This window comes from Moschus berezovskii, chromosome 25 (assembly GCF_049115385.1).
Source record: "Moschus berezovskii isolate FMDL1 chromosome 25, NW_MosBer_1.0, whole genome shotgun sequence".
Lineage (NCBI taxonomy): Eukaryota > Metazoa > Chordata > Mammalia > Artiodactyla > Moschidae > Moschus > Moschus berezovskii.
Window position 1 is genome coordinate 7,367,222 of NC_142484.1, and position 15,286 is coordinate 7,382,507.

The 15,286-nt window shown below is 56.4% G+C and overlaps 1 protein-coding gene across 2 annotated transcripts; it reads right to left on the reverse strand.

The window, feature by feature from the left end:
- Positions 1-42: 42 nt before the first annotated feature.
- Positions 43-11,105, reverse strand: SCYL1 (SCY1 like pseudokinase 1). 2 transcript variants are annotated; one of them, XM_055415553.2, is made up of 18 exons: positions 10,919-11,105; positions 10,430-10,570; positions 10,104-10,226; positions 9,795-10,021; positions 9,267-9,357; positions 9,028-9,183; positions 5,899-6,057; positions 4,946-5,053; positions 3,794-3,907; positions 3,227-3,382; positions 2,527-2,715; positions 2,331-2,406; positions 1,901-2,065; positions 1,619-1,761; positions 885-953; positions 575-787; positions 428-482; positions 43-302 (listed from the first exon to the last, which is right to left on the reverse strand). In XM_055415553.2, exons 1-18 carry the CDS (start codon positions 11,027-11,029, stop codon positions 178-180), a joined length of 2,421 nt encoding a protein of 806 aa, XP_055271528.1. In that variant the 5' UTR covers positions 11,030-11,105; the 3' UTR covers positions 43-177. The 2 variants fall into 2 exon arrangements, with proteins under 2 accessions (XP_055271528.1, XP_055271529.1); XM_055415554.2 differs by having other exon boundaries at positions 885-956.
- Between the last annotated feature and the right edge of the window lie 4,181 nt (positions 11,106-15,286).

The following is a 15,286-nucleotide window of genomic DNA, read 5'->3' on the forward strand; positions in this document are numbered from 1 at the left end:
CCAGCCTCCTTGGAGATGCTGGACTGAGCCCAGCACAACAGGTGTGAAATAGAATTTATTGTGGCTCTGATTATGTACATGTGAGATGTGCCTGGCCAGGCTGACCGGGCTCGCATGGTTTGTACAATAAATACATCTGTGGGGCCTCCGAGGCTGGGAAGGGCCCACACCGGCGGTTCAGTCCAACTTCCGGGTTCCCAGCTTCATGGGGCCCTTGACTGCCTTTTTCTCAGCGCGTTTTGCCTCCATCTCCCGCCTTCGCTCCTCTCGCTTCTTCCGGGCTAGCTCCGCCTTCACCTGTCCTGGGAACAAGAAGGGGAGGTCTGAAGGTGTCGGGACAACCTGGGTCTCAGCTTCTCTTCCCATGCCTGCCCTGGTGGAGGGTAGGCCCAGGCCATCAGCGAGCTGGCTGGGGAGAAACACTTACGGCTCTCGGTCTCCAGGCCTTCCCAGTTGTCATCACCCCATGAGTCTCGCCTCGACTGAAAAGGGAGGTACAGGCTGGAGTGGAGGCCTACTCTCAGCTGAGGTCCACCCCAGGTCTGCACCCTCCCACTGGACAGGCACCAAGTACCTGCGCCCCAGTCTCCCGATGCACTGACAGGGCAGCAAAAGGGTCGCCTTTGTCACTAGGCTCCGGTCCACCCCAGTTATACTCGCTGGCCAGCCGTGTGCCCTCAGGGGGCGGCTCTGGGGGGCTTGGTTCCTGCCAGTCTTGCTCCCATGAGCCCTCGGCTTCCCAACTGCTCCAGTCTGACTCCTGGGATCTGTGGCCAGGGTTGCTGGCCTGCAGAAGAGGAGGAGGAGACAGTGCTAGAGAAGGGAAGGGAGGAGCAGGGGCCCCCCCGCTCCCCCATACTCACACTCTGTCCCACCCAGCTCACCTGCCCAGCCCGGCTGGCTTGGTTCCCAGTACTCCAGTCATCCCGCTGAGCCAGCACAGATTCGGCCTCCTGCTGCAGGGTGGGGAGGAAAGCACGACCATAGAGCCCTCCTGCTCCACCCGAAAGGCCAAGGAAGCCCCCCAGTCTCTACCCAGCTATGGGCTCAACCCTTTCTTCTTTTGCTTCCATCTCATTTTCTCCTCGGCCCTGTGTCCCATCAATAAACTGGACACGCTGAACCAGGCCTGTTGTCACTCCTCTGAGAGGTGGGGAATGAGATCCTGAGTTCCACACCCCTGCCTGCGGCCTCAGGGGCAGAGACTGCTGGCAGCCGGAGCTCTGCCCCTCATTCCCTTTAGGACAGCACCACTCTGGCCTCAGCCCATCCTGAGCCCACCCTCAGGGAGGACAGGTTGGTTGTAGGCCTGGGCGTAACCTCTCTTTGCTGATCACAGGGCAGGGTGGGCCCCAGAAAGGCCATAGGAAGGATGGGCTGTGGAGGGGAGCGCGGCAGAGGAGTGAGCAGACCCAACCACCACCTGCTTGGTCTCTCATTTCTGGAGTTGAGATGGGGCTCAGCTGTCAGCTCTGACCCACAATGGCTGCTCCGTGACTCCTGCTTAGGATACTTGCAGATGAGGACAGATCTGACTGGCCAAGCCCATGTGAGCTCCCCGAATGGCAGTCTGTGACCTTGAAGCTGGGTGTCCCTGAGGGAGTTCTCAGCCCCTCACCTCCAGGCTGCCCCAGTCTTCATCATCCCATCTGTCGGCAGCACTGCTGTCCTCTTCGGTGTCCTTGCTCTCCTCCTGTGTCTCCCAGTGGCCTGAGGTCGTAGGCATGGCAGGGACGGGGGTGGGGGCTGGGGCAGGAAGTCCTGGGGAGCAGAGGCTCACTGAGTTCCTGCCCACTGAGCCCCAGGAAGGTCTCAGCACAGGGCAGAGGTTGCTGGGGGTGGGGGTGTCCCCATCCCATCCTTGGGGGAACGCCAAGCCTTCTCAGTCCAGGACTCTCACCCTCAGGCACAGGTCTCTGGGGGACGCTGGTCTCAGCTGGGGCAGCCGTGGGATGTGCCCGGATCAGCTTAGAGGTGAGCGAGGAGACCCCCGTCACGGCCCAGCCTGCCCAGCTGGCTGCAGCTCCTCCCATCCCGGGGCTAGAGGCTGCGTGGACATCCTTCTCTGGGCAGGGACAGGAGAGACAGGTACAGACACCTCAGGCCTCCATGGGGAGGGTGATAGGAAGCTGAAACAGAGCCACCTAGAGTGGGCGCCCTCCTTCCCCAGGCCTGCACTCTCCCAACTGTGAAATGGGAGGCAGGAAGAGTGCTGTGCAGTCTGTCCCCTGGGGCTCTTCAGATACTCCAGTGAGGCAGACAGGGGCCACAACAGGCCACAGTCAAGAAAGTGGCAAGAGGAACAGGGAACATGAGCGTGGGCCACTCACCCACTTCGGCCAGCTGTGTGGGGTCCTCTGACACAGACTCCAGTTTGGACAGGAAGCTTCGAATAGCCTTGAAGGCCTGTGGGGCAGCAAGGGGCAGAGCTGGAGCCTCCAAGGTTCCTGCGAACCTGCCAGGCCGGCTGGGGCCCAGGTACCCCCGGAGCCCCAGCCCCAGGGCCCAGCCCCAGCAACGCCTCACCTGGTCTCGCACGGATTTCTCCGGATCCACAGTGAGGCTGCAGAGCACAGGCAGGATCTTGTGGGCGCAGTCGTTCATCGAGTAGAGGTTGTGGGTGGCGGCGAAGCCCAAAACGCCCGCGACCCGGGACGGGGCAAACGGGTCCTTTGTGGCCCGGCTAAAGGCAGAGGTGAGGACCCTGTGTCTGGTCTGGGGCAGGAAGAAGGCTCGTGAGTATAGGGTCGTCCTGGGGTCCAGAACTGCCACAACAGAGGCCAACCACAGGGCCTCCAGAGTCTAACAAGTGTGAGTTAATCACTAATGACAACTCTGGATCTTGGCTTGTCCTTCCAGATCACCGGCCCACGACTCAGAGTGACAGGAGCCAGAGCAGAAGCTGCCCCAGGGCTGGGCCATGCCTCCCTGCCTGCCTGCCCTGCTGACCCATTCAATCATTCCTGCTAAGTGCCTGGGGGCTGCAGTGTCAGAATTCACAGACCCCGAGGGGGCAAGCAGACCTAGATTTGGTTCCAGCAGCCACCATCTGCTAGCTGTGTGACCTGGCACAACTTACTCTGTCCCTCAGACGTGGGGACTGGAGCACCCAGGGCCTGGGTCTGTGTGTGTATGTGGGGGTGACAGCCCCATACAAGGGGACCTGGCCCTGGGGGATCTGGCTGTGACGTTGACAGAACTCCTGCCACGTGTGCGGGGCACTCACACTGGCACTGAGGTGGGAGCCGATCTTGCCCAGGCACACGGTGGTGTTGCAGCGGATGGGGCCCTGCTCGTCCTTGGCCTGCAGCCGTGCGAAGTGCTTCATCAGCTCCACGTTGAGGTTGGTCTCGTTCAGCTTTGGGGCCAGAAGCAGCATGGACTGCAGGGTGGGCGACGGCGGAAAGTGTGGGCTGGAGTGGGCAGGGTGCCACACATGGGAGGGGCCTCCTGGGAGGGCACCAGTGACCCTGGGTGCTGCGGAGACCCACCAGAGCCCTCCAACCTGCTCCTGGGCCTTACCCAGAAGACTTTGGAAGGGGGACCCCCGTCTGCACTCCTGTCTCAGTGAATGTCTGTTGAACTCAGGACTATTGGCCATACCCACCCTCTTCCCCCCACCACCTGCGGTGCTATACCCACAGCCAGGACCCACATGCAGAACAGTGCCTGCCTGCCCCTCCCATACCCTACTTGACACACAGACCAAAACCAAGGCCTCTGTGTCCTCCGATGAGCCCACTCTGAGCCTTAGAAAACCAGGGGTGGCCCCTCTGGGCCTGGCCACACCCACCTTGACTGTCTGCTCCCGGATGGCAGGGTTGGTGTCCAGGAAACCGTGCACAACGTGGGGGAAGATCTGGGTGTTGACTGTTGGCTCATCAAGGTACTGGATGAACTGCTCCATCTGCGGCCCGGGTTGGGGCATGAGAACACGGTGAGGCCTTCCACCCCTCACCAGAGCCAGGGGGCCACCCTTGGCATGGTTTCTCTACCCAGCAGGCACTGGCTGGCCAGGGAGTCTCCTAAGCCCCCCACCGTGCCTCTGGTCTCAGGCCCACATGGAATGGAGAGGGTGCTGAGAAGAGCCAGGGACTGGGTGCCGGAGAGCCGGGCCTCTGGTCCTGCTCAGCAGGCGGAATGGTCACATCCCCTCTTGGAGGCTCCTGGCCTTTTCTATAAAAAGGATATAACCCCTGCCTAGAGGAGTGCTGGGAGGAGGCTGGTGTGTCTGGAGTTGGCAAAGGACTGATACCTGGATGCCGAGAGCAGTGGCCCCCCAATCCCTGATCCCATCAACCCTGTCTGACGCTCCCAACTGCCCAGGGGTTGGCAGGAGAGATGCTACTCCCCCTCAAGAGGAAATCAACCCTGAGTATTCATTGGAAGGACTGATCCTGAAGCTCCAATACTTTGGCCACCTGATGTGAAGCACCGACTCATTGGAAAAGACCCTGATGCTGGGAAAGATGAGGGCAGGAGGAGAAGGGGACGACAGAGAATGAGACGGTTGGATGGCATCACTGACTCGATGGACACGAGTTTGAGCAAACTCTGTGAGATAGTGGAGGACAGGGGAGTCTAGCGTGCCGCAGTCCAGGGGGTCGCAGAGTTGGATGTGACTTAGCAACCGAACAGCAGAACAACAGGCTCAACCCAGGAGACTAAGCGGCACAAGGAGAAGCGTTTGAGCTGCGCAGCCTGGGTGGGGGGCATTCCCTAAGCCTCCAATGAGCCCGGTGACTATCTTGACTTCCTGAGAGCACAGCCTCACTGGTCCCTCACCTGTGTATATGTTTGGAGGAGGGGTTTCTGGGGCCCCCATGCAGCCAAAGCAACGGCTCGAGTTATCTGCCTGGGGCTGGAGGTGAGGCAGGGGCCTCCCCTGCAGCAGGGTGAGGTCTGGGTGGACTAGAAACGGGCAGGCTCTCCCCACGGCCCCTACCTGCTGCAGGAGGCGAATGCGCATGGCCCGGTCGGTTGAGGAGAACATTTTGACCACGACAGGGATGATCTTCTGCTGATACTCCTCGGCGTTGAGGAACTTACCCACCTGAGAAGGAGCAGGAAGAGGGGCTCAGCGACGTCCACACGAGTGGAATGACGTCCCTGGGCTCAGTGAACTTCCTCAGGCTCCCTGCTGATATCTCGGGGTGGGAACACGGTGATGGTGGTGGGATGAGGCAGGCATTTCCTCAGCAGCCCCTCTGCCCAGACTTCATGTCCAATTAGCTTTACCTTTATCCTGTCTGAGTCAGGCCTCTCTTAGGAGGCTCACAAAAGCCCTGTAATCAGGCACTAGATCCCATGTGCACACAGGATTCCGCCTATAACTTCTGGGGGTTCCCAACTACACAGGATGTACTTGCTGTCTTCCCCACCTACCCCCACGCAAAGTTCCTTTGGGGAAGGGGTTCTCCCACTGAGCAGGGAATGGCAGATGCCCAGGTACTGGCAGGCTGGGATCTGAGGAGGGAGAGAGGATCCAGCCCCAAGCCAAGATGGCTGAGTGCTGAGCAGTCAGGAGGGAGGAAGGAAAGTGAGGCGGTGAGCAGCTGACCCCTGGGCCCTGGGAACCATAGTGCCCGGGTCAGACCATGAGGAAATAGAGGAAGGCTGTAGGCTCTGAAGCAAGGAGGCTTTGGAAAAAGAATTTTGGAGGCACAGATTTTCCCTTCACCAAGGACAGGAAGTCCCCATTTCTCCCTGACAGCTGGTCACGTGGCCATGGCCTGCTGAACCACTGGATGTCAGAGCTCCTCAAGTGGGCTTGGGTCCCCCTGAGCAGGCTCCCCTCCCAGGACGCTGGCAAGGCTGGCCCCACCCACGACCCTCTCTTCTGCCCTTCAGACCACCCAGCCAGTCTCCACAGGTCCTGAGGCTCCAGGCCCCGCTCACCTTGAATAGGGGCGTGAGGACCACGGCCCCCGCATTGCCAAACTCAAAGGCAGTCAGCAGCTGGGGCAGCACCTTGTGCCGGCAGAAATCCTCGGGGAATGAGTCCAGGCTTTTGCTCAGCTCTTGGAAGAACTTTTGCTTCTCGGCTGGCTCTTTGATCTGGGGGAGAGTGGGCAAGAGGCAGGGAACAAGAAATCACCCTGGTCATGGTCCCTTCAGCCAAGGGCCAGGACACAGGGTCACCTCCAACCCGAAGGAAAACAAGCTTGCGAAGCCAGACTGCCTGGGTTCAAAGCCCAACTCTCCCATTTATTAGCCATATGACTTTAGGTGACTTGAAGTGGTAAAGAATCCTCCTGCCAATGCAGGAGACGTGGGTTCAATCCCTGGGTTGGGAAGGTCCCCTGGAGAAAGAAATAGCAACTTGCTCCAGTATTCCTGCCTGGAAAATCCCATGGACAGAGGAGCCTGGCGGTCTACAGTCCATCGGACATGACTGAGTGACTAACAGTTTCACTTTCACTAGCGAGTGTAAGACTGAGCAACTAAACAACAACATGACCTGAGGCAAGTTCCCTCACCTGTAAAATGGGGTAATAACTGTACTGCCTCACAACTGTTCTGAGGATTCAACCAGAAAATGCACACAAATGCTGCCAGCACAGTGCCTGCACACTGGAGGTGCCCAGTCAGTTAGTGGCACTGCCACCTGACCTGCTACTATGAAAGCAGTCACTCAGGGGATGAAGCCCTTTATCAGTATTGCCCTAGCTCCTCAGGACCACAGAAGATACCACTAACCCATGAGTACCATTAAACCTATGGCACAAGAAAACAGGAAATAAGTGCTTACTCTGCCACCTGGCCCTGTTGGGTTGGGCTCACCGGCAGCTCTGCGGTAGAGACCATGGCAGGCTGTCGGAAGGCAGGGATGAGGTGCATTTACCCCCAGATCTGGTTCTCTCACTGAGCCGAGACAGGCCACACCATCAGCTCAATGGTCTCCCTCCATCCTTCTAGCCTCCCCGGGGCTGTCCTATCCACAACTCACATTTCCTGAGCACAGACCACATGGCCAGGCAGGATTATATTCTAAAACCATGACACAGATGAAATAATCCAAGGAAGCTGAGGCACAGAAAGGGCAAGGAGCGTGCCCAAAGTCACACAGCCAAGAAGCAGTCAGGAAGGGTGTGGGGACTTCTCCCGAGGTCCGCTGGTTAAGAAACCACCTTGTAATGCAGGGCATGTGGGTTCGATCCCTGGCTGGGGAACTAAGATCCCACATGCTGTGTAGCAACTGAGCTCACGCACAACTAGAGAGTCCGTGCTCCTCAACGAAAGACCCTGCATGACGCAATGAAGATCCTGTACTTCACAACTAAGACTGGACACAGCCAGATAAACAGATAAATAAATAAAAAAGAACGGTGTGACCCAGTGGCGTGGCCTTCTGCTGCGTTGCGCCCTGTGAAGAAGCGCTGTCGTTCCCCCATTTACAAAAGAGGCGGCTTGAGGCTCAAGGTCACCAGGCAAGAGGCCAGGCATGCGTTCCAACCCCGTCCAGCATGCTCCCAAAGTTCCTGTGCTCTTGGTTGTGCCCTCATGGCCACAGCCGCAGCCTGACCCGGAAGTGACCTCTAACCCGGGTTGGGGAGGACCTGGTTGGGCTGGAGCAGCTCAGTCTGGCGTGGGAGGCAGGCTTGGTGCTCTGACACAGGGTATGGGGGAGCACAGTCCCAGAGAGAGGCCAAGCCACATCCAAGGCTGCCCCCTGACAGAGTCACAGCTGGGCTCCTCCACCGCTCTGCTCTCTGAAGGGAAGGGGCCTCTGGGCACGGCCCTTCCACATTCTCCCTGGGACCCTCCAGAAACAGCCTGTTTCCTATGGGGCGCCCATTAAGGAGAAGGGCAGCCCGGCGGAGCCAGCCATGTGAGAACACCATGTAACGGAGCTCCTGCTGCCCCACACTGCCCAGGGGGCGGCAAGGCTCAACTTCTCCAGCACCTTCTCCTTCACCGCAGGTTCCCATCCTCTGACGGCCCCCCAGCCCCATCTGAGCCAAGACTCCACAGACCAAGGAGGGCTGTGGAGGCCCAGTCACTCCCCCCGTTCCGGACTCTCATCACCTCTCTATGCCCCACACAAGGCCGGGTCGGGGGCAGAGTCCCCCTTCTGCATTCCCTACAACAACCCTGTGGGTCAGCAGACACCACCATTATCCTCACCACACAGACAAGGAAACAGGTTCAGTGAGGTTAAGCTGAGGGCTCCCTCCTCACAAAGAGGTTCCCTCTGCCTGGAACTTTCTTCCCCAGCTACCATCCCCATGACTCCCACCTTCACACCCTTCAGGTCACAGCTCAAACGTCACCCTTGAGAGAACCCTTCCCGAGTCACCACCCTCACTCTTTTCCTTCCTGGCACTTCTCTGCATCCAGGAAGCACGTTTCCTCATTTCTGTGTTTTCTGTCCCTTTTCCCCCAGTGCGAGTCCCCAAGGGTGGACACCTAGATCATTCACCCCATGCTAGAGCCTTGAGGGCAGGGGTCTGGGTCTGACTCTTCCTCCCCACCCTGCAGCCAACATCAGGGCCAGGGCTGGAATGTATGTGTGCAGTTAACAGAGTGTCAGGCACACTCACGAAGCACCCACTATGTGCCAGACACTGTACTGTGCACTTCAGACTCACTGACTCCTCACCCTGCTCCTCTGATGTTCAGTTCAGTTCAGTCAATAGGACTGAACTTCAGCCGAGGAAAATTGCACAGAAATAATAACTACAGGGACTTTTCTGATGGTCCAGTGGCTAAGACTCTGAGTTCCTAATGCAGGGGGCCAGAGTTTGATCCCTGGTCAGGGAACTACATCCCACATGCCACAAAGATCTGGCATGCCACAATGAAGATGGAAGATCCTGCAAGATACAACTGAGACCCGGCCCAGCCAAATAAATAGATAAGTATTTTAAGTAAGCAATAGTTGGAACCAGGGTATGAACCCAAAGAGCCTAGCTCCATCATCTGTGCTTGTCTCCAAGGGTCTAATCATCAGGGAGCCTGTCAAGTGGGAGGTGCACAGAGGTGAGGAATGCAGGGCCAGTGCCCAGGGTGGGGCAAGGGGCTCACCTGAATCTCTTCCAGGAAGAGGTTGGTCTCCACAAAGCGGTTGTTCATGAAGCCACCGGGCGCCCGGCAGTTCTGCAGGAAGCGGGCTGGGTTGGGACGCACCTTGGGGTTGGCTCCAACCAATTCGCAGTAATGGGGCACCAGTGATTTGGGGATCTGCGGGAGAAGTGTTAGGGTCAGGGCAGTGGCTGGTTGGCTGGGGGAGAGGGGCTGGAGTGCAGGTGGGGTCGGACACTCACCTTCCCAGGGTTTCGCAGGGCTGCCGCTCGAGGTAGGGGCCCATTGAAGACTTCCCAGATGAGGCAGCCCAAACGCCACATGTCAGCTGACCTGACACAGTGACCAGAGCCGCTCAAGGCTCTGCCACCCGCCAGCATAGGCCTCCAACCTACCCTGGGCACCAGGCACTCACTACATGGCAAACCCTGGGCTGTGTTCCTTAGCTGATCATCCCATCAGCCTCAAGAAGCAGGTTTCATTAGCCCCAATTGACAGATCAGGAAACTGAGGCTCAGAGAAACAAGGACACCCATCCCAGGTGACATAACATTCAAATTCAGAACCACCTAACCCCACAACCTGTGTTTATCCTGCCCTTCCTCCCTGAGGATCCTGGGAGCAAGGAGTGGGCTCCACCGTGAGGACCCTGGTTCCCTCCCCAGCCAAGCTGCAGGGGATAGAGGGAGTGCCAGCTAGTCTAGGGGTCCTGAGGCTACAGGATGCTTCCAGAATAGGGCAGGATGGGGCATACTCCCCCAGTCACCCACCATTTCTCTCTGACCGCTCTGCCACTACCATCAGCCAACTCCGGGGGATCATACTGCTCAAGCTCAGGGATCCCCTTGTGGGGAGGTCCCCCACCATTGCCCTGGGCTGAATACATGTAGTCCAGGCCCCCAAGCTTCCACTCGCCAGCACGGTCCACGAACACAGCGGCCATGCAGACATTGTTGTGGATGAGGCTGCAGTCGTTGACCAGGAAGCTGAGGGCTTTCTAGGGGCAGAAGGATCCATCACAGCCCAGTAGCTGCAGATCCCCCACCCCTGCTCTCATCCCCACTGCCCCCCCACCTCACCACAATCTGGTGTAGCCCCCAGGAGAGCTCCAGCTCCTTCAGGCCACCGCCCTCTGCTCGCGCCTTGAGGTATACTCCCAGCGGGGTCACAGCCTCTGTCACTACGTGGAGGCATTTGTCTGTCTGAAGGGAACACGGGGTATCACGGAGGGAAGGGGGAGAGAAAGAAGCTATGAGAGACATGATGGGGATAGGGGCAGAGAAGGGGAAGTCGAATCTGGGGGGGGCGCTGGCGTAGAAGGGCTGGAAATCCACAGGAAGACAGAAGACAGGACTGGGAGAAAGTGAGGGACAGAGGTGGGGTAGGCTGAGCAGCAGGTAGGTACCTCCAGCCCATCGATGTAGGCAAGGATATTGGGGTGCCGGAGAGTTTTGAGGCGCTTGAAGGCAGCTTTGGCCACCTGGGTCTGCTCTTCAGCACCGGGCTTCACGTCATACACGAAGATGGACACCAGGCTCCCTGTGGTCTGGGGGAAGGCAGAGGGGCCTCAGGTTGTGGCCTCAGGTTGCTGACCACTCCACCCCCGAGACAGTCCCCGGAGTTGGTTCAGTGCCGGAAGAGAAGGGCCGCCGGCCGGGTCTCTCCCCAAGTCAGCCCTTGGAGACTGAACCCGGCCCACGTAACCTTGGTTGAGTCCGCCTGTGGGTCCCTCGGTCCTTCCGCCCGCCACGTCGACACTGCCCGTCCCCCTCCCTCAGCCCGTAGTCCTAGAGTCTCCGCAGCCACGTCAGGCGGGCGCGACGCGGCGGAGCCGGCGGCGCTACCTAGGCGAGACCGAGGTCGTCTGCGGCCTGCAGAGCGGGGCCGCTCTCACCTTCTTGCGGCCGCGGTGCAGGACCCAGGGTCCCGGCGGGCTGCCCTCGGGGGGTTCCGGGCTGAGCTCGAACGGGAAATCCCGGACCGGGTCCCGGGCAAAGAACCACATCGTCCCCGCCGCCGCGGCGGCCTCGGGTGCCTCAGCGCCCGGTCCTCCCGCAGCCTGAGCCGGGGCGGGGCGGGGCGAGGGCGGGGCATAACCGGGTGGGGGCGGGGCTTTGGGCTGGTGGGCGTGGCGGGCTGGTGGAGTAGGAGTCTGTGGGTAGACCAACCTTCGGCGCAACTGGTCGGGCGCAGCCCGTTTCCAGGTCTGCCGCCCTGGCAGGTCACCTAAACTCTCAGCCTCTCTGAGTCCTTATATCTAAAATGTGGATGGTAATAGAGTCCACCTCCCAGCGTTATATAAGGATGAGACCTTGAGAAGAAACAGAGGATAGGGAAACCGAGGCAAGGAAGCAGAGAGATAGACAAATGGAAGAGGAAGTCGATAGACAGATATGAAAGGATGCAGTGTACTCTCGCACCCACCTGCTGGTGAGTGGATCCGGTGGAATGATGGAGTGACCAGGGGAGAGAGGCACAAGGAAGCAGAGCCTCTGAAAAGGAGAGTGGTTGGGAGCAGAGAGTGAAGCAAAGGTCCTGGGAAGGTCTAGGAACCCTGGGACAAGGGAAGGAGCCTGGGGAGGGAAAAGGCAGTGAACCTAGGAAAGGAGAAGGGTAGAGGAGGAACAGCCCAGCAAGTCCGGAAGCAGCCAGGCGGTCAAGAGGGCCCCCTGCCCCCTTGAGCCCAGCAGACTTGGCTGTCTGTCTCTAGGGCCAGCATCGCCTCCAGGTCCCCCAGTGTCTGTGCAGAGAGGGTCTGTCAGCAGCTCAAATGCCTTTCACAGTGATGGAGACCTGGCCCCTTAGCTGGACAGAGCCCAGTGTCCCAGAGTGACTGGGCTGGCAAGGGGCTCCTCCAAAAGTAAGGTCTCAGGGGACTCAAGGTTGGGGACAGACCTGCAGCCACACCCTATGGAGCCTGGATAAGAGTTCTGAGATTGATTATGAAATGTCTGGTTGGGATGCCCTTGGGGCAGGTTCAAGGGGAAGGGATGCCAAAGTCAGTAGTTGCTGTTGCTCAGATGCTAAGTCGTGTCTGACTCTTTGCGACCCCATGGTCTAAAGCCTGCCTGGCTCCTCTGTCCATGGAATTCTCCAGGCAAGAATACTGGAGTGGGTTGCCATCTCTTCTCCAGGGGATCTTCCCAACCCAGGGACTGAACCCAGGTCTCCTGCATTGCTGGCAGATTCTTTACCCTCTGAGCCACCAGGGACACAACCCTTAAAGTTAGTAGATGAAAAAAAAAAAAAAGAAACCTGATCAAAATTAGTCGCTTAGTCGTGTATGACTCTTTGTGAACCCACAGACTGTAGCCCACCAGCTTCCACTGTCTATGGAATTCTCCAGGCAAGAGTACTGGAGTGGATTGCCATTTCCTGGGTTCAAATCCTGGCCCAGCCCCCATCACTGCCTGTGGGAACTCACATTATCTGGGAGCCTCAGTTCCCCCATCTATAAACTGAGGTACCTTACCTGACACAGAGCAGCTGCTCAGCAGAGACTTGTCCCTTTTCTCATCTAACTACTTGTGCAGGGCACTCAGAGGGACGATCAGACACAGTGCTGGCCGCTTGGGGCAGAATAGAAATATTAACTAGAGCTTCTTCTGACTTCCCTGGGAAGATGGTGACAACATCGTGAATATGGACTTGGCAATGTTTCATGTTGTCATGAAAAGGGAGCAAGCAGGGGACTTGAATCCCAGAATACAGAGTCTGGAACTTTGCCCTGCTGAAGCCTGAACCGTGTTTGTGGAATGATGGAGTGTGGCAGGCTGCGTGGAGTGATGCTTTGGGTCAGAGATCACAGGTGAAGAGGAGGGTTTAACAACACAGGGGCCCAGCCGTGTTGTTTAGTTAGTGGCACATTCTTTTAGCACCTACCAAACATTAGTCCTGTGCCACACGTGGGGCCTCACCTAGAGAGGAAACCAGAGCAGGATGGGCAGGGCCACTGAGCTGGGGCAGGGATGGGGGGCATCTGAAAGTCCCAGTGCACAGAAGAACAGTGAGGAGATACAACAGGATTGAGAGGGGACACCAGGAAGAGTTACAAAAGAAGAGCCAATCTGATCTCCCCGATTCTGTAACTCTGCTTCTCCAGCGGAGCTTGGCACACAGAGGCTAGCAGCCTAGGAAGGGAACAGCCTGTCCTCACAGTGTGACCTCTCCATTTCATTGATTACAAAATGGGGATAATACCAGCTCCTCATTACTGGCCTATGAGGGGGACCAATGTTGTTCCCATCTTACAGATGAGGAAACTGAGGCTCTGAAGGCTCACACAGTAGGAAGTGGCAGGGCCTGAGTGTTGCTGGCTGCCTCCCTCACCTGCCAGGACGAGTGCAAGCAGCCCTGCAAGCTTGGCCATGACCAGGCAGGCCTGGGGTTCAAGGGCACAGAGGAGGCCAGTTGCTCCTGAGAACACACGGTAGGATGTCATGCAGGAGCATCTTTAGGCAGATGCCTGTTTGAATCTCATTTCTGTGGGAACTTGAACCAGTCACTTCACTCGTTTTCCTCATCTGTAAAATAAAGACTCTAAAAGTAACTATATTGTTTGCCATTGGGGTTAGTGAAGTATTTGGTCCCATACACTGGGAAGGAAAATGGAAAACCTTGAAAAGCAAGCTATAAATAACACGTGTGGCGTGGATGCAAGATAAAGAAGGGTGATTGGACTACCCTGGTGGTCAAGGGGTTAAAACTCTGTATTTCAATTTCGGGAGTCACAGGTTCCATCCTCCGGGTAACTAAGATCCTCCATGCTGCCAGTGTGACCCCACCCCCCAAAAGGGAGTGATTAAAAAGGCTCAATGAAGGAAGCGATTTATTACCCAGAGATCTTCAGGAGATGACATGGGATATGAAAACAGCCCATTTAGGTGGAAAATAAAACTCTCAGAAGCAGTGCTTCTGACAGGATAGAACATTCAAGTCTTGATGAAGACAGGAAGCTGGTCTTCATGATCAGTGTTAGGACAGTGTTTGCAATCTTACAGTACGTTAAGGTAACGAAATGATTTTCTTTTCTCCTGGAAATTTATGCTTCTTTATTCCAACTGTAATTTTTTGTTTACTATTAGGTAAGAAACGTTCCTCTCCTCTCATGAAGAGAAACACTTTTCAGTCCCTAAGTTGATAAGAAGCAGTAAAAATCCTTTGATTTTGTTTGTTCAAGTAACGTTCTGACCCTAGAGCATCAAAAGTTGGGGTAATAGTTCAGGATTTCAGGCACTGCTGGTGGGAAATAATTGGCACAGCTGTCGTAAAGGAAGAATTGGCAATAACTGTTAAACAATTTGCGCAGTCATTCCACTTATAGAAATATATCCTACACAAATGCTTATACAGGTATGTGAAGACTTGTAACAAAGCTATGTAATCCTTAGAGCTTGGATTATCAAGCCAGATTGCTTGTATTCTAACTCTGCTGCTTATGAGCTGTGTGACTTTGGGCAAGTTAATTACTCTCCTTGTTCCTTGGTTTTCTCACCTGTCAAATGAGTGGAATAGTAGTATCAAGTTCATAGGTGTGGGAAGCTGAATAATGCCCACTCTAAGATATCCACACCCTGACCCTGGAACCCATGAATGTGTTCCTTTATACAGTCAAAGGGACTTTACTGTTTTAAGTTAAGGGCCTTGAGATGGTGAGAGTATAATGGATTATCTGGGCCGGCCTGATGTAGTTACAAGGGTCCTTGTAAGAGGGAGGCAGGAGGATCACAGTGAGTAGTTGGATCAATAGGGTGGAGTGATGGGAGGAAGGGGTCATGAGCCAAGGAAGGCAGATGGCCTCTAGAAGCTGAAAAAGACAAGGAAACAGATTCTCTTCTGCAGCCTTCAGAAGGACACAGCCCTGCCCACACCTTCATTTTAGATGTCTGACATCCAAACTGTAAGATTATAAATATGTATTGTTTTAAGCCACGAAGATTGTGGCAATGTGTTAGAGCAGCCATGGGAGCTGATACACTAGGCATGTTGTGAGGATTCCTGAGTTAATATGTGTACTGCTGCAGCTCAATAAATGATAGCTCTTCTGTGGAGCTATAACAGGGCTGTCTGCAGTCATGGAAAACTGGAATAATCCAAATGCCCATCGGGAATGGAGTGATTCACAACTCCATCCATATTGTGGCACCACAACAATAGTTGGTAAGAAAGAGGCTGCTCTGCAGGTACTGACACGGAGAACTGATGACTGTGGTAGAGATATCACAGCTGTTTTCTGAGTGCTCGCTGCCCAGCAGGCACTGAG

Coding starts and splice junctions, on each gene's coding strand:
- SCYL1 (XM_055415554.2), bottom strand. CDS start 11,029: ATGTGGTTCTTTGCCCGGGACCCGGTCCGGGATTTCCCGTTCGAGCTC. Junction 10,571..10,918: donor TGCACCGCGGCCGCAAGAAG/GTGAGAGCGGCC, acceptor GCCTTCCCCCAG/ACCACAGGGAGCCTGGTGTC. Junction 10,227..10,429: donor CCTACATCGATGGGCTGGAG/GTACCTACCTGC, acceptor TGTTCCCTTCAG/ACAGACAAATGCCTCCACGT.